The following is a 23,480-nucleotide window of genomic DNA, read 5'->3' as shown; positions in this document are numbered from 1 at the left end:
TAGGATTACAGAGCAATATATGCAGTATTCTCAACAGATAGAATGAAGGGTTCCATAAGCCACTCAACTTGTCTTAAGCAGTAGAAACTACTCCCTTTGAAGATTCTGAAAGTAACAGTGTGAAATGGAGCCTACTTAACTGTGATCAGATGTCCTGATGCTGAGATGATCTATCATTTCACTTGCAGGGGCTTCCTGTGTTCTGATCTGTGATAGACGCTATACCACAATCAGTAACTTAATACTGTTTTACTTCACAGTCCCTTTGGTGGCATGTACTTTCATTGAGAACTAATGTAAAACTTGATTAGTGCAATTTAATTCATTAATGGAAATAATGGAGAATTCACAGATTAATTGGAAAGGTCATTTCTGTCTAGTCTTTCTTGGTTAATGATATGTATAAATTACGAGTAGGTAAATGAATGTGGTCTCAGTTCTGGAACAGACTGTATTAAAACTTCATGGCTGTTCTTAGTTATTATAAATCCCTGTGAGAGCTTGATGAAAAAGCTGCTGAGCTGCTGTTGTCTGAGTTTTGACCACATTTGTCGATAGGACTAGAATATAAGTGTGCTTGAGCTCTGTGATTTTCTTAGAAGTTAGTGGAAAATTAATAGAAGATAATGAAATTGGTTTGTGCTTCTGAACACTGATTTTATTTTTTTAAGGATCTATTTATTTTAGAAGGAGCATGAACGGGAAGGGGAGAGGGAGAGAGAATCTGAAGCAGACTGTATGCTCAGAGCAGAGCCCACCATGGGGCTCAATCTCAATGACCCTGAGATCACGACCTGAGCCGAAACCAAGAGTTGGTGCTTAACTGACTGAGCCATCCAGGCCACCCCTGAACACTGTAATTTTTTAAAAAGATTTTATTTATTTATTTGACAGAGAGGGAGCATAAGCGGGGCAGCTGGAGAAGCAGGCTCCCCGCTGAGCAGGGAGCCCTATGTGGGGCTGATCCCAGGAACCTGGGATCATGACCTGAGCTGAAGGTAGATGCTTAACTGACTGAGCCACCCATGTGCCCCCTGAACACTGATTTTGATTAGAACTTTTGTCTTGGAGTTTTGTATTAGTGGATTAAAAATTAAATCATGACATACTTTTAAGATTACACACATATCACACACACACAGGTAAAATGTACCCAGTGTTTCAGGTGGACAGGTTATTATATGGGAAAGTGTGCTGGAGCTGAGATACGAATCTCTGCATGCTCTTAAGAGGTAGTCTTTCTAGGGTAGAAGGACCCTTTTCTCCTAAGAAAATGATGTCAATCATACAGAAACAATACTCTTAAATTGGAGTGATAGAAGGAAGCTAAAGAGTTGGAAGTATCATCTCTAACCTCAGTCTCCCTCTCTGGCTTTTCCCTCCCCCAAAGGTAGCAGGATTTCTGTAGTGAATATAGTGAACCAAACTAATATTGATTTTGTGGCACAAGATACAACATAATTTGTTTTAAAATATACTCTGTGGGTTTCATTAGCTTGAATAATAATAGGTTAATTGAACAAATTAAAGCTTAGCCAAGAAGTTTATTTTTATTTATTTATTTATTTATTTTTAGCCAAGAAGTTTAATTAGCATAGTTTGCTTATGGATTGTTTATGATCGTTTCTACTTGAAAGGCAACATTTGTTGTTGTTCTGAATTTATTCAGGGAATAATAGTTATTTGAGAAGGAAGATTATTTGGGAACACATTTAATTTTAGGAAATTAACATTTTTATCTTATTTGTATATTTTTCAAATTGGTAAAAATTTCCTGTATTAAAGTTTGAAATTGTTTATAGTATTGATACATCAAAGCTAAAGTATCCCTGTAATACTAGTATCTTCAGTTTTCAAAAACAGATAATCCTAAATAACCATTTAAAATTTATTTGTAATACCTTGTTTATTTTGCATGTTTATTACTCTGCAAAAGGTCTTGCACATGTAAAAGGCTTTAGTAAATCTAGAGTCTATTAAATACCTAATGCATGCTTAATGTAGAAAAATTGGACGATACAGAGAAGTGAAGAAACATAAGAGTATCCATAATCACATCCAGTTAACATATATATAAATTTTTAAATATGTATTTGTTTTTAAATTCATATTTAAGTTTTATTAAGGTATAGTTACATATCATAAAACTCACCCTTTTAGCATACAATTCAATCATTTCACTCATGATTTTATTATGAAATGGTATGAGAATTGTTCTATCATTAAATAATTTTTAAAAAAAGATTATAGTTTGAAAAACTTTAGAAAGAGTGTGTTTTTTTTTTTTGTTTTTGTTTTTGTTTTTGTTTTTGTTTTGTCTTTTGCCCGTTAAGGTGATTATCTGGCAACCTTTTGTAACATTATTTGTAATTTCATATCAAGACACCTAGAATCCTACTTTAAAATACACAACTAGTTGGGGGCGCTCTGGTGGCTCAGTTAGTTAAGCATCTGCCTTGGGTTCAGCTTGCGATTGATGGAGCCCTGAGCCCTGAATCTGACTCCCTGCTCAGTGGGGAGCCTGTTACTCCCTCTCCATCTACCTGCCATCCACCCTGCCTGTGCTCTTTTTCTCTCTCTGTCAAATAAATATATAAAATACACAACTCCCTGGTGTGCCTGGGTGGCTCAGTCAGTTAAGTGTCCAACTCTTTTTTTTTTTTTTTAAATATTTTATTTATTCATTAGCGAGAGAGAGAGGTGGAGACACAGGCAGAGGGAGAAGCAGGCTCCATGCAGGAGCCTGATGTGGGACTTGATCCCGGGACTCCAGGACTATACTCTAGGCCAAAGGCAGGCGCTAAACCGCTGAGCCACCCAGGGATCCCTAAGTGTCCAACTCTTTTTTTTTTTTTAATTTTTTTATTCATTCAGAGAGAGAGAGAGAGAGAGAGGCAGAGAGAGAAGCGGGCTCCATGCAGGGAGCCCGATGTGGGACTCGATCCCGGGTCTCCAGGATCACGCCCTGGGCTGCAGGCAGCGCTAAACCGCTGCGCCACCGGGGCTGCCCCTGAGTGTCCAACTCTTGATCTCAGCTCAGGTTTTGATCTTAGGGTTGTGAGTTCAAGCCCCATGCTGGGTTCTTACATTGGGTGTGAGGTATACATACATACATAGACACACATATAAAAAGAGAGAGAGAGAGAGAGAGAGAGAGAGAGAGAGGGATACAAAAAGAAAGAAAGAAAAAATGAAAAAAAGAAAAAGACAAAGAAATTGACAGAAAGAAAGAATAAAAAATAAAATATATAGTTATTTTATTTAAACCTTTTTTTCCTTAGATTCTGGGTAATGTTTGATTTTTTTCTTAAAGTGAACCCTCCCATACTTGAGGTCTGTTTTGTCTTCTTGGTTTGGAGTTTGTCATTCTGGATAATTCCCAGTGTTTAATATTTCCTGTTGGGTTCTTTTTTTTTTTTGGTTTATTTTTCCTCATATCTTTATTATTTCTCTGAAATCAACTAATTAGCATTTAAATAGCTTAAGGCTACTTAGTGAATCTTGAACTTTTGCACTTTTTTTTTTGTTTTAAATTATAGCACAGAATAGTTTTATGAAGTTATTTCCACCTGAAAAATTTATTTATTTTTTAAAAGATCTTATTTTTTTGAGAGAGAGAGTGAGAGAGCACAAGCAGGGGGAGCACAGGAGAGGGAGAAGCAGGCTCCTCTCTAAGCAGGGAGCCCAATGTGGGGCTCAATACTAGGACCTTGGGATCATGACCTGAGGTGAAGACGGATGCTTAATCGGCTGAGTCACCTAGGTGCCCCTCCATTTGAAAAATTTAAAACAGCAGTTTGTCAAAAATGTCCAACTGAGTCCTGCCCCTGCCCTTGGTCTATATTCCAGTATTCCAGACATTTTTTTTTTTTTAACAGAGATTACTAACTTATATTTCATTTAAAATTGCATCAGTGCCTGGTTATTTCATTTGTAAATGAAATATATTGTTTCAGAACAGGAGAGTTAATATTACTTTCCCTCAAAGTGCATCTTTTTATTTTTTTAATTGAGGTCATCAGAACATTAGAACTGCTGTAGAATGCTGTAGAAGTGTTGATTGTTAGAATACAGACACAGCTTAATATTATACTAGAGTAATTTTTTATTAATTTTTTTTCTTGTCTGATAACAGAGAATGAGGATAAAGATGGATGCAAAGACAGAGGCTGGCAATTTCTTGACTAAGTGAAGAGAAAAGGAGGGACTTCCGTCTCTTTTTAACCTCCTCTTGTAATAGTTTCCCTGCTTGTCAAGGAGTTATCAGCCCTTCCAAAACAAACAAACAAACAAAACCCAAAATGAAAATGAAATGTGTGTATGTGTATGTGAGAGAGAGAGTATATGTACATATACACATTTATTTGATTTTAGGACAACTTTCCTGAATTCAGTAATAGTTATTACAGTTTACTACCTGAAGCTTTTACTTGATTTTATTAGCTGACACTCTCTTTTATCCATTTATTTACCCAGACTATTCCCAATCATACCTTAAAAGTCTTTAAATCTCTTCAAATTTTATTATAGATTCTTAGAGGTTTCCACACTCTATTTCAGATAGATAATTATTTTATGATTTTAAGTTAATTGATTATAAGCATTACCAGCCAGTTATGATCTATTTATATGTTATTTAAGCTAGTTTTAATAATTTTATGTGGTACTTACATATGAGATGCAGAGCAGTGGTTTTTATAACGTACTTTTTTCTTTGTCTCATAATATGCGTATTTTTTTTTTGAAATTCAAATTATTTTTTACTTTGTCTTTAAGTGATGATTTACTGGAGGATTCAGACAGTGAAGAGCATTCCAGATCAGATTCTGTGACAGGTATGTTAAAAATGTTAGATACTCTGTTTTTTTAAATCCTTGCATTTATACAGTTACAGGTAAGGCTAAATATTACTTTAGTTCTGAAGTTCTTAGTTAATGCAAACTCTACATTTTTACTAAAACACAGAGAAAACTCAAATGTTAAATGTTAGAGATCTTGAATTAGTATATGTAGGGTCCCATACTTAAATTTTAAGTGGTACTTATTTGAGCCAAACAAGTGAAGTGACAGTTTTACTAAGTTTTTGTCACAAATGTCAAGAAATTGACATTAAGCTCTTCAGAATGTGTTCAGTATATTTGCGTGATTTATTCTATTATTAAATAAAAGTATTATTGAAATTAAAGTTCTTTATTCCCAAAATAAAACGGGTGAAGAGAGAAAAAATTTTAAAGTATAAAATCAGACATTAAGGCATCAAGTAAGTGCTGCCTTACTCATTATCTTAAATGTTAAAGTGAAAGCATGTATTTCATATCTTAATGTACTTATGTAATAGGCAAGGCTAATCGTACATCTCAAAACAGTTTTTCTATATCAGAATTCAAATTCTGCATTTATTATAGGCAAAATGCATTTCCCAGTACATAAGAGTTATGTTAACCTCTGTGAATTAGAATTTTGGGGACTGATTAAGATAAAAAAGCACAGTACCTGGGAAGTAGCCATATTTTTAAAAAGTGACTGTTATTAAATTGTGGCAATTTTGTAATGTCATACCTCATGAACTGAGGACATATATAACTTGTTAAATCTCTGGGGGAGAAACACACATGGCTTTGTGTGGTAGGGTTTTCAAAAATTAGAGTATAGAATAGCAGGTGCTCTCTAAATTCTAAAATGTCCTGAAATTTTTTTAAAGCCCCCAAACAATGCTGGAGTGATTTGGGGTTAAACCTTGTTGTCTTTTGAAGTAGTTTTTAGGAAAGAAAAAAAAATTTAAGTAGGAAAATACCCTGAAAAAATACAGATGTATAATTAGCTCTAGAAAAAGAAAAAATAGATTCATTAAAAAAATTAGTCTGATGAAGAGAATACTCTTTTGCCATTTTGCTGTCCTTTTGCAAAAACAGAAAAGGGCTACATTTGTATTTCTTAATCTGAGAAAGAATAATAAACTGGTCACAGGTTACCTGGAGACCTATTTAGAGCTTGAACTCTTCTGCTAACCTACTCTTTGGTCTTGTCATTTAAACTCTCTGGGCCTCAGTTTTTCTTAGTAAAGTGTTTGAACTAAGTGTTTCTTTTTCTGCTCTTAAAGTTTTTGATTCTAACCATAACCTTGTGTGCTGTAGTTTTGCTCTTTTTTCTGGGTCCAATGATCTCAGTAGGTATTTTTCTAATTATACCTATTTCTTGTCAACTTCCTTATCCCTTTTCTAAGGAATGTTGGAAAATGTTAGATACTCTGTCTTTTTCATCTATGCCTAGTTGCTTTTCACATTGCTTTAGATACTATAGTCCTGTTTACCTCACTTCCCTGTTTCTAGAAAGTCACCATGTATTTTTGTTGATGTTTTCTGTGATACCTCATTTAGGGTTGGGATTGTTGTCCTTATGTAGTATTAAAAGATGGCTATGGAAAGAAGAAAATCCTCTGGTTCAAAATTTTTAATTCCTTCCTTTTAGGATTTAGAAGTAGTTCATTCATTTGCAGTAAAATATGTACGGTAGTCCACCCCACCCAGTGGGGTTTCACTTTCCACAGTTTCAGTTACCTCTGGTCCACTGTTATCCTGAAGCAGATGACCTTCCTTCTGACATGTGGTCAAAAGGTCAATAGTAGCATAACACTAGAACACAATGCCTATGTCATTCACTTCACTTCTCATTACGTAGGCATTTCATCAACTCGTCCCGTAGGCATTTTATCTCACATTGTCACAAGAAGACTGAGTACAGTATAGCAAGATATTTTGAGAGAGAGACTACACTGGCATAACTTTTATTACAGTTTATTATAATTCTATTTTATTATTAGATATTGCTGTTAATCTCTTACTCTGCCTAATTTGTAAATTAAACTTTATTATATGTATGTATACAAATAAAATGTAGCACATACAGAGTTTTGTACTATCTGCAGTTTCAGGTGTCCACTGGGGATCTTTGAATGTATCCATTGCCTATATAGGGAGGGAACTACTGTATATTCTCAGTTAATTCTGTTGTATTGGTAGTTTATTGGTGAGTTTATGGAGGCTTGTGATGTGAATGGGAGATGCGTTCTATTCCTGAAGTATCTAAAATAAGTCGTAGATGCTATTTCAAAACTTAAAGTTACCAACTCTAGGTGATTCCCATCAAAGTGAATGATACAGTCTGAAGGATTGTGGAATGTATTTCTTAATTTCAAAAATGTTGAAGACTAAGAGACTTTTACTGTTTTCCATTTGAAGGTTATGACTTTTGAAAGTATCTAGATGATGTCAGAAAGAAAAGTTTGATTTTGGGACCAGATAACTGAATTAAGGATAAATATGCTTTGTGTGAAGAGTGGGAAGAATGTTAGGAGTTTGAAGAAGGGTTCAAACTGAAATTTGATAGTTTTAGAAAAATGCTTAGGTAAAACTAGTTGCTCACCTTAGGAATCTGGGCTGATAGAACTGTTGGCATACACTACCTAGGTCAGCAGAGTAGAGAAGTGATTATATGGACAATATGTGGAATGATTATGTAGATAGTGTCCTGTAGGCTGTTTGTAGGTATATCGTGTAAATACTCGTTTTGTAGTTCAGTAGGTTGGAAAAATTCTGAGATGGGGTATTGGGTTTCTTTACTGCAGTATTTGACAGTTGTCATTATGTTTTGTCAGTTTTCCTAAGTAGAATGTACAGCATAGGCTGTTTCCTAGGTGTTGCTTAAATTGTTGGGAAGAAGCAGAGTAATAATGCCACTTGTCATACTGCCCTTCTTAATGAATAGTTCCACTGTTTCTGCCACTAACCCTGAATATTTCTTATATGTGTTTTAATATATGTAATTAGTGGTTATTTTGTTATTATCTATCTATAAATACTAAAATAGCCTTTTCTTGGCAATTTCTGACCATAACTTAAAAAAAATCATTTATATAAGTTTCAGTTTAGTCCAATAAATAGTTGAGCATCCTCAAGATTTATTACAGTGTATTACATGCTGTCAAAAATCTTACTGTCAACTTTTAATTTTATTATTCTAAATTAGTTAATATTTATATAATATGTTAAATATTATAATATTTACAATATAAATATTTCATGGCAGTATAGACAGGCTACATGTGAATGTAGCTAAATGAGTGGTTACATAAATGTAACTGGTTGTAACTGGTTCAATGTAACATTGAAATGTAACCAGTTTCATTACGACAATTAAACTATTGAGTGTATAATTAAAATTTACTTTCTTTTAACTGGAAATGGTTTCAGTTTTAGGTCATAATAATGACATTATATGAAATGAGAAGATTATCCTCAGAAAATAGGGAATTCTAGATAAAGCTGTCAGTGAGCATTTTAAAGAAATAATGAAAGAGTTAACAAATTGTGTAAATAGAACTTTTAGAACATCTTAAGTGTATGATGTTCCATGAATTGCAGTTGCACATTACTTGGGCAGCTTTCAAACTTTCATGCAGTTGCCTTGAGTTATTTTATATTTATTTCTTTTACTCTCTTCTTCTGTATTCTTATCTAGAATTGTAAAACCAATTCCAGTGTTTTGTTGTTGTTTTTTTTTTCCCAGAAGAAATACTTAGACTTACTGTTGCTAATAATGTTGTTGCCCGACTGATAGTATTTTTTGCTTTTGGTAAAAAAACAAAATTGGTTCAGACCTTCAGTTCAGTATCAAGAGATTATACCTGGTTTAGGGGTTGAGTGACCTCTGTTGCAAGGTTTTGTGTAGACAGACATGGCATGCTTGGAGTGTTGAGACTGAGAAATGACTTTCGTACTCTTTGTAAGGGGACAGATGAATGATTATTAAGGGGTAATGTAGTTGACTTTAAATGAGCTATAAATTAGCAGATTATACAGAAGACACTTATGCTTCACTTTAAAATGGCAAATTGTGGGAACTTTTTCTTCCTAGTTATTTTTTTTCTAAGCTGAGTTTAGGATTACATTGTGTACTATGATAATCAACTGATAATTAGCATGGTGGGGTGGGAGAGAGGAGAGGATGCTATGACTCCTTCTAAATGGTAAAAGAAAGGGAACTGATGTTGTAATGACGTTTCATGGATATTCTATAAAGTGCATAAGTGACAGTTATAATGGTATTGAGTATTTTTTGGTTTAGAATTGAAGGGCAGAAATCCTGTTATTTATTTATTTTTTGAAATCCTGTTATTTTGATACTAATAATCATTCTCCCAAATTAAAGAGGATGGGGGAGTTTTGCTCATAAATTACCAGGAGAATATATTCTAAATTGAAAATGATTTTGAGTCTCTTGAATACTTCAGTGGTTTTTCGGTGTAGATTTGTCTCAGATTTGATTAACTTCTCTTTAAAATACTTTAAATTCTTCCACTTACATAATTATAATGCACTGATTGGATGAGTAAAAAAAGAAAATTAATGAAAATGTAATACTAAAGATTTGTGATTTGCATTTTCACGGCCAATTCTAATGAATATTATTCCTTTTCAAAGGGCATACATCACAGAAGGAAGCCATGGAAGTGAGCCTTGATATAACAGCACTCAGCATTCTCCAGCAGCCTGAAAAACTTCAGTGGGAGATTGTGGCAAATGTGCTTGAAGATACTGTTAAGGATCTTGAAGAACTTGGGGCAAATCCTTGCTTAACAAACTCTAAGAGTGAAAAGACAAAGGAAAAGCACCAGGAACAACACAACATTCCCTTTCCATGTTTATTAGCTGGAGGTTTATTAACATATAAATCTCCTGCTACCTCACCCATTAGTAGTAATTCTCACAGGTCACTGGATGGTTTAAGCAGAACTCAGGGTGAAAGTATATCAGAACAAGGGTCAACTGACAATGAATCCTGCACTAATTCAGAATTGAATTCTCCTCTGGTAAGGAGGACTTTACCCATTTTGCTTCTTTATAGCATCAAGGAGTCTGATGAGAAAGCAGGAAAAATATTTTCACAGATGAACAATATAATGAGCAAAAGTTTGCATGATGATGGTTTTACAGTTCCACAGATTATTGAAATGGAGCTGGATAGTCAGGAGCAGTTATTATTGCAGGATCCTCCAGTGACTTATATTCAGCAATTTGCAGATGCAGCAGCCAACCTTACCTCTCCAGATTCTGAGAAGTGGAACTCTGTGTTTCCCAAGCCTGGGACTTTGGTTCAGTGCTTAAGGCTGCCAAAGTTTGCAGAGGAGGAGAATCTTTGTATAGACTCCCTAACTCCTTGTGCTGATGGAATTCATTTGTTGGTAGGACTGCGGACATGCCCTGTTGAATCCTTGAGTGCAATAAATCAAGTAGAGGCCTTGAATAATTTAAATAAATTAAACTCTGCACTATGTAATAGACGGAAAGGTGAGCTGGAATCAAATCTTACTGTAGTGAATGGTGCAAATATTAGTGTAATCCAACATGAATCACCAGCAGATGTACAAACTCCTTTGATAATTCAGCCTGAGCAGAGGAATGTTAGTGGCGGATATTTAATACTTTATAAAATGAATTATGCCACTCGGATAGTGACTTTAGAAGAGGAGCCAATAAAAATCCAACATATCAAAGACCCCCAGGACACAATTACCTCGCTCATTTTGCTTCCACCAGATATATTGGATAATCGAGAAGATGACTCTGAGGAACCTATTGAGGAAATGCAGTTAACCTCAAAGAATGGCATTGAAAGCGAAAAAAAGGCTGATATTTCTACTCTTGGACACCTGGTAATAACTACTCAGGGAGGATATGTAAAAATACTAGATCTTTCAAACTTTGAAATTTTGGCCAAAGTGGAACCTCCCAAAAAGGAGGGCACTGAGGAACAGGATACATTTGTTTCTGTCATTTACTGCTCGGGCACAGACAGGCTGTGTGCGTGCACCAAAGGTAAGCTGTTGGTTTGTTTGGTTCTCTTGCAAATCTTATAAAATCAGTGTATATGGCATTCATTTATTAATACCTAGTGTGAATTTTAGATTCATATAGATGGAGATAAATTTATTTTTTTTAATAATGAAGTGGTAAACTTTCTACTGTTTTAACTTTTTAAAACTTTTTTCTACTGCCCTAGGTAAGGATTCTAATTGTAAATAAGTTAATGTCTCTCACAAAGTATCTTCTCTGCTTTAACCTCAAGAAAATAACCTGCTGTTGTTTCTGTGAGTCCTCACTCTGCATCTGCTCAAATGTGTGGCCTTGGGCAAGTTACTTTAAACTCAGTAAACCTTTGTTTATCTATAGACAAGGATAAGAAGGCCTGTTATCAGGCTTCTTAGAATTAAATAATGTATGTAAACTTTTTGGCACAGAGTATATATACTGGTTGTTATCTCCTTCTGAAATAATATTTAGCAAATAATTACTAGTTTTGCCAAATAAATTTTTCTTGTCTGATTTACTCCTAGCCTTTGGCTGATGGTGGAATCACCTTGCAACATCTGAGGCCCCATACAGAGGAACACATAGTGTGCATATTTTCGCTCTACTTTTCTTATTATATATTTTAAGTTGGAAAGATAAAGCAGTTTTTGAAAAGGATTACTGATAAAATTAGGCAAAGTGAATAGTTTTATTGATAGTTCAGCAGGACTGTAGGACCAGGAGATACTTGAAGCCCAGATAACTATAACCATTGATTAGGAGAGGAACTGAGTGTGAGGCAAGTCCTACATCTCATTCATGGTTCTTGGGAGGCATTAACTTGAGTTTTTCCTTGCTTTAAAAGATTGCAAGAGTTTGGCTAAGAAGGGTAGTGGTGAATATAGTGTTTCAGATTGCCTTCTTTGAAATACATTTAAGGAAAATAAGGAGAAGAAAAATCTTCAAATAACATCAAACCCCAGACAGATTAATTTAAAAAATGAGTAATGCAGAATAACTTTAGACTGATAAGACTTTGGAGTAGAGTTATAAAGTTTAGAAAAATTTTAAAATACTGTGTGGTGTGAATGATAATTTGAAGTTATTAATCATGTATATGCCAGTTCATTGTGGTGATAGCTTTACTTCTGGTAATTCTTTTAGTCATCATGCCAACTTTATGAGGTATTATTGTCTCCATTTTACAGATAAGGAAACTGAGAGTAGGAGAGGTGAAGTAACTTGCCTAAGTCACAGAGCCAGTAAATGACAGAGTCAGAATTCATACCTGGGCATCTGTTGTCAGGGTGCTTAAAGTACATTATATTGCCAGAATGTAAGAAAACATGAGACTTGTAGGAGCACCTGGGTGGCTTATTGGTTAAGCATCGATTCTTTTTTTTTTTTTTTCTTTTTTTTAAGATTTTATTTATTTATTCATGATAGACACAGAGAGAGAGGCAGAGACAGAAGCAGGCTCCCTACATGGGACTCGATCCCGGGTCTCCAGGATCGCGCCCCGGGCCAAAGGCTGGCGCCAAACCGCTGAGCCACCCAGGGATCCCAAGCATCTTGACTCTTGATCTCAGCTCAAGTCTTGATCTCAGGGTTGTGAGTTTAAGCCATGCTGGGCTTGGAGCCCACTTGAAAAAAAGAAGATTTGTTGAGTTTTAAAGAATGTTATTTTAATGTGAAAGATTAAAAAAAATGAAACTAATTTAATATGCCATGAGCTATCCAGAATGGAGCTGGGTTGGAAACCTGAGTGACCTGGCCCCAGGACACATCTGTGTAAGATACTAGTATTTTCCAGAAATACAGTCAAGTTTTAATCATTTTAATTGTTTGATGAGATATGCTTTTGTGAGACAGAGAAGTAGTAGGGTTTTTTTGTTGTTGTTTTGTTTTTGTTTTCTAAGAATTTATTTGACAGCACAAGCAAGGGGAACAGCAGGCAGAGGGAGAGGGAGAAGCAAGCTCCCCTTGGAGCAGAGATTCCAATGCACAACTCAGTCCCAGGGCCGTGGGATCATGACCTGAGCTGAAGGTGGACGCTTAACTGACTGAGTCACCCAGGCACACGAGAAGTAGTATTTAAATAGATTAATGTATCCTTGGAGTTTGGACAACAAAAAATCCTGGGAATCAATCTTATGTGATAGGGAATTTATCCAGATGGATCAAAGCACAAGGAATAAAGCCTGAGAAGTTAACCACTTTGAAAATTATCCCCTGGCTCTTCAACCATTGACCGATCAAGATGCATTTGAAAGGATGAGATTAGTAACAAAAAAGAGAAAAGAAAAGTTGAAGTTTTAAAATGTACATATGATAGTCCATAAAGTAATTGTAAACTTTTTAAAAAGGATTACAGACTATGATTCAAATGGACATGACATTTCCATGACAAGTCATAAGAATGTATTCAAATAGCTAACTCTTTTTTTCTCATAAAGGATCATTGAGCCTTTTGATAAAAATCTACAACTAATAAATATTGTAAGGTAATTTCAAATAGTATCAATAATATACTAAAGATAGAATTGATGCAGCTGTGTTTGATTAAAGTTCGGAAATAGTACATACATACATATACTTATACGTATATACCACCAGGCAGCCACTCCAGAAATGTGGGCCAGTTTCTCCACAGCTGGCAGAGGTGCTGAGGAATGGGAGATGGCAGCTGTTTCCTTCAGGCCACTTTCATGAAAGATCGGCAGCCTTTCCCTTTATCAGGCATCGTCTGGGCATTGTTTCCTGTTAGGCTTCAGAGTTCTGAAATAGTTGATTTCAGTCACTTTTTAGTTCAGTAGCTGACCTCTAGAACTTCCTGTCTAGAACTTCCTACTGCATCATTTGGCGTGACATTACTGTTGCTTTTGTTGAGATATTTTTTTTTTTTTGATGTTCTGTTCTCGGTGATTTTGTCACAAACTACTTTAGAATAATACTGACTTAATTCTAGTAAAATATACTTTGTTCTAATATTTTCTCTCCTGCACCTTTGTGCTACCAGTGTCTTGTATGTTGCATTTAAATAAGTTATAAACCCAAACAAAAAGTTACTGTATATAATTTTTGTCTTGTAAAAAAATTTACAAAGAAATGAGATAAAACATAATTCTGTTCACCTACTTTACTCATTTCATCACCTACAGTACTCATTTCTGGTGCGAGAGAGAGAAGGAATTTGGTATTGCTTTCTTTATCTTAAGGACTTTCTGTAGTACTTATTACAGGACAGTTTTCCTAGCAAAAAATTTTGTTTATCCTGAAATGCTTCTATTTCACATTCATTTTTGAAGAATAGTATTGTATAGAATTATTGGTTGACTATTCCTGTGCATCTCATTCAGTTGCCTTTGGCCTCCATTGTTTCTGGTAAGTCTGATGTTAATTTGCATTATTGTATTGCACATATACTCGTACACATGATCTGTCCTATAGGTCTTTGAGATACTTTTCGTTTTTAAAACTCTTTTTTTTTTTTTGTTTAAATTCAGATTGGTTAATTTCTTATGCTCTATTTTTATTTTACGGATTCCTTCTGCCATTTCAGATTTGCTTTGAGCCTCTTTTTTTAAAAGATTTTATTTATTTATGAGAGGCAGAGAGAGAGAGAGAGAGAGAGAGAGAGAGAGAGGCAGAGGGAGAAGCAGGCTCCATGCAGGAAGCCCAATGTGGGACTTGATCCCGGGTCTCCAGGATCAGGCCCTGGGCTGAAGGAGGCACTAAACCGCTGAGCCACCCAGGCTGCCCTGCTTTGAGCGTCTTTAGTGAACTTTTCATTTTAGCTGTTTTATGTTTCAACTCCAGAATTTCCCTTTGTTCTTTAAAATAATTTCTAATTTTTAGTTGAGATTCTTGTTGAGTCATTTCCACCATTTGTTCCTTTAAATCTCCATACCTGATTTTCTTTTCTTCTATAAAAATATTTACAGTAGCTTTTTTGAAGTCTGTGTCTGCCAAATCTAAATCTTGGGAACTCAGAGATATTTCTCAATGACTTTGTTTTACTTAAGCAGAGGTCACTCTTTCTTTACATGTCTTAAAATTTTTTATTTAATACTGGACATTTTAAAGAACATTGCAGAATTTTAGATTCTGATTTCCCCTCTTTGGAGGTTGTTGTTGCTTTCTTTGTTTGGTAATCCATCAGGACTACATCTGTGAAATCCATTTCTTTTACAGTATGAAGTCACTGATGTCTCCTCTCATTTTTTTTTTTAATATTTTATTTATTTATGAGGGACACAGAGGGATGGGCAGGCTCCCTGCAGGAAGCCTGATGTGGGACTTGATCCCTGGACTCTAGGATCACTCCCTGGGCTAAAGGCAAGCGCTCAACCGCTGAGCCACCCAGGGATTCCCCTTTTTCTGGTTTTAATTTTTATTTTAATTTTTATTATTTTTTTTTTTTTGGTTTTAATTTTTAAATCTTGATTCTTATTTGTTGCCTCTGTGTCCACTTGGCATAGTATTCAACCAAGATTTTGATAAGTGATTGTGCCCAAGTAACTTCACCAGAGAGGCAGTATTCAGGTGTGTCCTGGCTTTTATTTGCTTTATTTTTATTTTCTGTTAGGCCCTCTCTCATCTTTTTGGAATATGCATGGGGCTTAGTTGACTGGGAATATGTGGATGGCTTGAGTCCCATCTCGTTTTGCTATACATGTGTACAACCTCTGCTCATTATGGATTATGTCAAGAGTTTAGCAAACTTCCTATGTTTTTGTCACTTTTTGTAACTTTTTATTAAGTTTGCTTGCTCCAGGCAGGGTCATGACTTCAGATTGCACCTCATGTTTGTTGCCACTGAGTTCTTTAAACTGATGGCTCTCCAAATCCATTGACCCCCCCCCCCCCCCTTGACAATAGCTTCCCATCTACCTGTCTTTATTGCTTGCCCCATCTTGGTTGAATGATAGTGTGTCTCACTTTATAGTTGCTTTTCAGGAAGAGGAGTTGACATCTTCCTTATTCGGTCATATTGGAAGTGAATCTCCAGATATTTGTGTAGAATATTCTTTTATCCATTGATTTTTCTCTTTAAATATTTGCTAACTTTGCCTTCAGTTTTTTCCTATGAGAAATACAAAAAATAGAAACTCAATTAATATCATTTCATTTCATTGTGAATCCTTAAAAAAATTAAGAATCTTTGTTCATTTTTGTTACTCCTGGGATATTTAGTGCATCAGTTTCCTCCTCTGTAAAGTGGCCACAGTAATAGTCCTTACCTCAGGGGTTTTTGTGAAGACTAAATGAATTAAGCATTTAAGATAGCGTCTTATGTGTAGTTTATACTAGGTAAATAACTGTTTTCATATATGTTTATATATTTGTCATTTTCTATATTAAATTTAATTTTCAGTTTGTGATTCCTTGTCAATTTAATTTCTATGTTCCGGAAGATATGTCACTTTGGCAGCCCTGTTTATCTGCTTGTGAGTGATATTAAAATAAATTAAATTTCTTAACTAAGTAGTATGCATTTGTATGTTTACCCATATTCTATGTACCTGTGTTGATTAAATTTTACTACACTGTAGGTGGTGAGCTTCATTTTCTCCAAATTGGAGGAACTTGTGATGATATTGATGAAGCTGATATTCTAGTGGATGGATCTCTTTCTAAAGGGATAGAACCATCTTCCGAAGGTTCCAAACCTTTATCAAATCCTTCAAGTCCTGGCATTTCAGGTATGATGCTAAGTATGTATGTATGTATGTATGTATTTATATTTTTACTTTTAAAAGATTTTATTTATTTATTCATGAGAGACAGAGAGAGAGGCAGAGACATAGGCAGAGGGAGCAGCAGGCTGCGTGCAGGGAGCCTGACGTAGGACTCGATCCTGGGACTCCAGGATCATGCCTCAGGCCGAAGGCAGATGCTCAACCACTGAGCCCCCCAGGGATCCCGATACTAAGTTTTTAAATGAATCTTAAAAACACAAATTCTTGTGATATTCAAAATTTTCTTAGTCTATCTTAGATAATTTAAAAAATTCTTTCAGATTTTACCGTCAGCTTTTGGTTACTTTGATGAGGAACTTCATTTCTCTGTTGCCATTCTTTCACTAGGATTGTTTTTATTTATTATCATTTTTTCAGTAGTTGGAAATTGTTGTAAACATTAAAAAGTTTTTTCACTGATGATCAGTTGGCCAGTATTGGTGATGTTACCTAAGAGATAAAAACATTATTTTGGCCATTAAGGAGCTTTTGTTCTAGTTTGGGAGGGGGGATAAACATGAAATAGAGGAGTTCATCAAGTATAAAGTCAGTGGAGTGGCTAATACTGATATTACTACTGGAATTGAAAAGCTGGAAAAATATTCTCTTACTAGGGTATATTCAGATCCTCACTGCCCTATTGTGCACCATTAGATAGACTTGTTTTTGTATGTTGTTTAGTTCCTCTCTTTCTATGTTCTGTACTGCCCTCCAGAACTGTTTTTTCAGAAGTATAGTTTAAGTGTTACTCCTGCTTAAAACTTTTGGACTTCTATGAAACAACTCCAGTCTTCTCAGTGTTTGTTACAGTAAACGTTTTATGATTTCTTAAGTGATTCAGTATCATGCCCTTTCCATGTCTCACTGAGTTCTCTTTCCCTACCCTTTATGACTACACTTAGTCTTTTTGTGCTCCCACAGTACCATTAATGTTATACTCTTAGCCCTTAATACATTTTATTCCCTACATCTAGCATTTAAAAGGTTAATAAATCTTTAATGAAAAGTGTGTTTAAACTCAGATGTTTTCCAAATAGAAATAATACATAAAGTTGGTATTTGATTTTTATGGACCCTTAATGTTTGGGCATTTGATCATTTTTCTTTGCACAAGGCAAACCTTTAGTGATTATTAGTATAATATATGCTAACTTTAGTACCTATCAGTATAAACATGCTGTTCTATATATCCGGGTTTTTCAGCCTCAACTCTATTATTGATATTTTGGGCTAGATAATTCTTTGTTGTGGGCAGAGTGTCCTGTGCTGTATTACCAGATCTCTGGCTTCTACATACTACAGTCCAGCCGCACAATCACCTCCATCCATGTGGCCTTTGGGAGGCAAGATTGTCCCCTGATTGAGATAAATTGACTCATGTCTCATGCTATAATAAATCAAGACTTGATTATTTTGGTTATCTATACAGTTCGGTTTAAAGAGCTAACACAGTGAATGTTTCTTATTTTATAGGGTATTGTTAGAACAAGAGAATTTTCATATGTAGTCCATAAATACTATTGGATAGAGAAAAGAATTACATTATAAGGAAATAAATAATGTAAATATGGGATATTGATATACTGTACTATTAACACAAACAGTATTTAACAGTTTTAGTCTGATTTCAAATGCTCTAAGCTTTGAGAAATGTGGTTTGAAGTATACATTTAATAATTCTTTTGAACTTAGTGTAAATTTTTTTTGTGAAAATATTCTAAACCTATCAGATTTCATATTTTAATTTTTTCATAAACTTTTGTTAATTGGAACAGGTACAACAGCCTTTGTTTAATATTAGAAATTTCATATATATGAACACGTTTTCATAAGAGAGAAACTAATCTTTCTGAAGCAGATTATTACTCTTACAGTATTGGTATGCATACAAGATATTCCTTACTATCACAGAAGTAAAATAGTGCTGGTGAAGCTTTTGGTTTCTAGGTATTTATCTGCCATCAGTGTAGCTTATGACTTCTAAAAAATTACTTTTTTATAAAGTAACAAAGGGCAAATGTTATGTATTTATTGATGTTTAGCATTTTGTTTTGTAAATAACAAAGTCTAAAAGTTACTTATTGATTTGATACAGTTTTAGCTTGCATTTCAGGACTACTTTCATCACCCTTGCTAACTTAGTGCTGGTGAAAGCTCAGTCAGGGCTCTTCTGGTAGGTTGAGTTTGGGTTTCTCCAATAAGGAATAACCTCTCTATAATATAAAATATTCAAGATGGATTTTTGTTATGGCCCTTATGTAGTTAGTGCTAGTTACTTTATTTGCATATAGATAACTGAGCTCACATTAATAACTCTAGGATATTTGGCAAGTTTTGTAATTGACTATATAAAACACATGAATGGAAACTACTATTTTTTAACACTTACTTCAAATTCTGTATTCACTATTATTAAGGAGTTGATTTATTGGTGGACCAGCCATTCACCCTTGACATCTTGACATCTCTAGTGGAGCTAACCCGCTTTGAGACTTTGACTCCACGGTTTTCAGCTACTGTTCCTCCATGCTGGGTAGAAGTTCAACAAGAACAGCAGCAAAGGAGGCATCCTCAACATCTGCATCAGCAACACCATGGAGATGCTGCTCAGCACACTAGAACTTGGAAACTACAGACTGACAGGTAAGACATTCTTCTAAGGTATTTCATTTTAAGTCCATATTTGTTGGCAGCAACATGTAATTCTTAGATATATTATTGCTTCTCTTAACTTTTGTATATTACTAACTTGGTTCTTTTCATTCATCACCTTAATTTTGGAAATTTCTATATTCTTGGTTGTAGGATAAAACAGAGTAATCCACCATTGCAGTTAGTTTGGACATTCAGTTCACAAGTTTATTTAACATATATTTATTTCTTTATTTATTTTAAAGGTAATTTTATTTATTTTTTTATTTAAATTCAGTTATTTAACATATAGTGTGTTATTAGTTTCAGAGGTAGAGTTCATTGAGTCCTCAGTCTTATATAATACCCAGTGCTTATTACATCGTGTGCCCTCCTTAATGTCCATCACCCAGTTGCACCATTCCACCTATTTAACAGATACTTAAATGCTTGTTTTGTGTAGGCACTCTTGTAGGCAATAGTATTATGACTGTCACTGGAATTTACATTCTCTTGGGGATAGACAGTAAGCTGATGTCTGCTATGCCACATAGTCTAAAAGCTATGAAATATAAGATGTGGTGACAGACTGCATGTGTGCAAGAGCGAGAGAAAATATGTACGGTACTTTGTATATAAGGGGCCAGGAAGGCCTCCATGAACACACTAATTCCGAGGTAATGGCAAGTGCAAAGACCCTGAGGAGTGTTTTATGAATTCCAGTGAGAGCAAGAAAACCAGTGTTGGTGAAGTTCAGTGAAGGTATGGGAGACTGAGAGGAAGTCAGGTCAAAAGAAGTAGCTGGACACCAGAGAACGAGTATCTTTTTAGGCCATGTTGAGAATTTTAAGTGATGTAAGATTAGGAAGATATTACAGGGCTTTGGATACAGGAATGATAGAATTTACATCCTAGAAGAGTACAGTAAGACTGCTGTGATGACAATAGATTATGAGTGGTTGTGTATATTCAAAGGCAGTGATAGAAGTGAGGGTTCTAGTTTGGATGATATTGCAGTTTGTTTTTGGTAGTTTGGACCATGATAATAGTTGTTGGAGGTAGTGAAAAGAGTGGTCACATTCTGGATATAATTGGAGTAGAAGGAATAGTATATGCTGATGCATTGAACATATTGTGTGAGAGAGAAGAGTCCAGGATGACTGAGGTTTTGGATTGAGAGGATTGAAAATTAGATTTACTGAGATAGGAGTAGGCAATTAAGTTTGGCTTTACTTATAGTAAATTAGAAATGTTTGGTAGATGTTTGAATGAGTCTGGAAATTAGTGGAGTGTGGTTTGGAGATTTTTATTTTTCAGGCTTTATATAGAATTTAAAATCAGAATAGATATGTCTAAGAAATACAAGAAGTTCTTATTTTAAAATGCAGATTCCTGAGACTTCACTCATAGAGACTGAGGGTAGGACTCCGGAATCTGCAGATAATTCTGATGCATAATAGTCCACAGTGTAAGGAACAGGGTATATTGGGATGTTCAGTTCCCAAGATTGTTGTCAATTTCTAAGGTAAGCTCTGCTACTGACCTAAGTTTAACCTCTCTTTGGGAGCTGATCCCAGTGAGAAGCATTGGGTTTTGTTGAGGGTGCAAATCAGAGTATGAAAAGTGTTAATTGATGATAATGTGGTTTTGGCCAAAGAAAGACTTGCTGTATTTACCATTTACTCCTTATTTGACAGCAACAGCTGGGATGAACATGTGTTTGAATTGGTTCTACCTAAAGCTTGTATGGTTGGACATGTGGACTTCAAATTTGTATTGAACTCAAACATCACCAATATTCCACAGATACAAGTGACACTGCTGAAAAATAAAGCTCCAGGCTTAGGGAAAGTCAATGGTAAGAATGAATCAAAATTTATATTTGAAGGTTTCTTAAGAAAATGAATTTTCAACTTGACTGTGTAGATTTCATGTCCCTCACCTGCCTTCCCTTTCCTCTCCATTCTGTCCCCTACCCCCGTACTTCTTTTCTGCTCTATTTTTTGTGGTTTTGTTAAGAAAAGTTAATTTTAGAGGTTTTCCAGTAGCTCAGGATTATATAGGATTGCATAAACTGGAATAATTTAATTATGCTATTTGGGAAATTCAATTAGTTTCTTTTTGAATTAGTTTCAGTTTTATCATTCCTAGACTTACGCGTTTTTCTTCCTAAGTGGAGACTTCACGGGAAAAGAACTTTGTTAATGGAAGTCACGTATTCTTTTAAGATTACTGGTGAAACCCAACCTTTCATGAAATACAGAAGCACACCTGGAAATCCATCCAGCATTATTTACTTTTCTTACAAGTTCAGAATTTGATATATTGAGTTATTTAAATAGATTGTATACATTTAGTATGTTGGGAATTAGATGTTACTCATCAGTGTTTTCTCCTTAATAGGTTCATTTAAAGGGCTGGGGATAATTTCAGAGTAAAATGTCTGTCTAGGGAGTAGAAACAGTGAAACCTGAAAGATTTCTTATTTTCAAAATACATATGTATGTGTTTGTGTATATGTGTGTGTGTTTGTATGTGTGGTGCATTCTTTTGAATCTTGGCAGATTCAGATTTAATTGGATCTAGGGCTTAGGCATTGGTTTTTAAAAACTTTGCAGGTGCTTATACTCTGCAGCCTAGGGTAAGAACTTTTAGTTTAGTTGCCAGCAAATTATTTCTCAGGTGAATATTTTAGTACCACTAAAAGAGAGAAGAGTGTATGAAACAATGGAATCTAATTTTTTTTTTCTTCTTCTGACAACCATTTTATATCATCTGTGATTAAAAATATCACAGTAGTTCCCATTTTAACAGAAAATTTTAGAATTTCAGGCACATAAATTATTGATATTAAGCAAAATTAAGTTTACTAATATTTTTATCCTCTAGAAACAGCAGTAGATAGGCAGATCACCTTTCCTTTGTCTCCAGCTCTTAACATTGAAGTGGAACAAAATGGGAAACCGTCCCTGGTTGATTTGAATGAAGAAATGCAGCACATGGATGTAGAGGAATCACAGTGTGAGTTAAATTATAGAGCTGTTGTCCATGACAGTAAAAGGAGTAGTGATCCAAATGCATCATGTTGGGCAGAGATTTCCTTATGGCTTGCAAAAACTTGGTTTTAAAAACACAATTAAAAAATAACCTATAATTCTGCTTTGGCAATATGCTTTAACTTTCAGCTCATCTTTGTGAACACAGCTGTGCTAATACTTGTATTCTTGTTTTTTAATATCTTGGGATTTAAAATCATGTCATGGTTTTATAATTTTTTTTTGACAAGGTGAATGTAAATAATATGGGAATGGAAAGCAACATATATCAGATCTTTGATTATAGTTCCTAGCATGATAGTGAATTCTTATTTGAGTACATTCTAAGTATGGTATTTTGTGTGGCAATATTATGTATGGGATGGATATTTGCTTATTTCATATTTTTAAATTACAAACTAATTTAAAAGAAAATATATTTTTTCTTTTTAGGTCTTAGATTATGTCCATTTTTAGAAGATCATAAAGAAGACATTCTCTGTGGACCAGTATGGCTTGCTAGTGGCCTTGATCTATCAGGGCATGCTGGGATGTTGACATTAACAAGCCCCAAACTTGTTAAAGGTGAAGTAACATATTTTACAAAAGCAGAGTAAATAATGCCACAATTGTAAAAATAGATTAAAAGAAAGTGATCTCAAAAAAATAAGATTTTATTTTGTTTGGGATTTACATTAACATTTCCATCAGTTTCCTGGTAGCTTAGATCATTTCCTCTCAGAAGTGACTTTTTTTTTATTCCTAAGATTTTTATTTATTTATTTGAGAGAGTGCGCACAGAAGGGGAGAGGGAGAAGTGGACTCCCAATGTGGGCTCGATCTCAGGACCATGAGATCATGACCTGAGCTGAAGGCAGATTCTTAACTGACTGAGCTACCCAGGCTCCCTGAAGTACTGTGTTTTTATGTTAAACTTCTGATACTACTGTCTGTGTTTTGGAGGTTTTAGTGCTTTTTAAGAAAACATGAAGAAAATGAATATGATAACTTAGTGTGACACAGCAGAACTTTTTTGAGTAACCAGGTGACATGTCCTGGCATGGTTGCCTTTCCCATCAACTCAGAGTCCTGTGTCTTTAGTATTATCTATTGTTATATGTTCTCTTAACAGGATTGTTACAGAAGAGTTTTGATAATATCAAATGTAATTATTTGAGTGTCTCACATAAACACATTATAATTAATGTATATTTTAAAATAATTGG

General features: G+C 34.8%; 1 protein-coding gene across 30 annotated transcripts in view; it reads left to right on the top strand.

The window, feature by feature from the left end:
* BIRC6 (baculoviral IAP repeat containing 6) overlaps nt 1-23,480 on the top strand; it is a 228,936-nt gene that overhangs the window by 41,937 nt on the left and 163,519 nt on the right. For 15 of the 30 annotated variants that reach the window (XR_012003181.1, XR_012003179.1, XM_072767359.1 and 12 more), the window contains exons 9-15: nt 4,777-4,835; nt 9,480-10,874; nt 16,403-16,552; nt 19,006-19,231; nt 20,917-21,077; nt 22,109-22,240; nt 22,708-22,839. Coding sequence is in view for 28 of the 30 variants with exons in the window: in XM_072767359.1 (XP_072623460.1) it covers nt 4,777-4,835; nt 9,480-10,874; nt 16,403-16,552; nt 19,006-19,231; nt 20,917-21,077; nt 22,109-22,240; nt 22,708-22,839 (2,255 nt within the window). In the remaining 2 variants the exon portion in view is untranslated. The remainder of the gene's footprint in view (nt 1-4,776; nt 4,836-9,479; nt 10,875-16,402; nt 16,553-19,005; nt 19,232-20,916; nt 21,078-22,108; nt 22,241-22,707; nt 22,840-23,480) is intronic. The other 15 variants (XM_072767363.1, XM_072767356.1, XM_072767355.1 and 12 more) reach the window with 2 other exon arrangements.

Source organism: Vulpes vulpes, chromosome 8 (genome assembly GCF_048418805.1).
Source record: "Vulpes vulpes isolate BD-2025 chromosome 8, VulVul3, whole genome shotgun sequence".
NCBI lineage: Eukaryota > Metazoa > Chordata > Mammalia > Carnivora > Canidae > Vulpes > Vulpes vulpes.
Note: the sequence above shows the minus strand (reverse complement) of the source record. Positions and strands in the feature narration are given on the sequence as shown.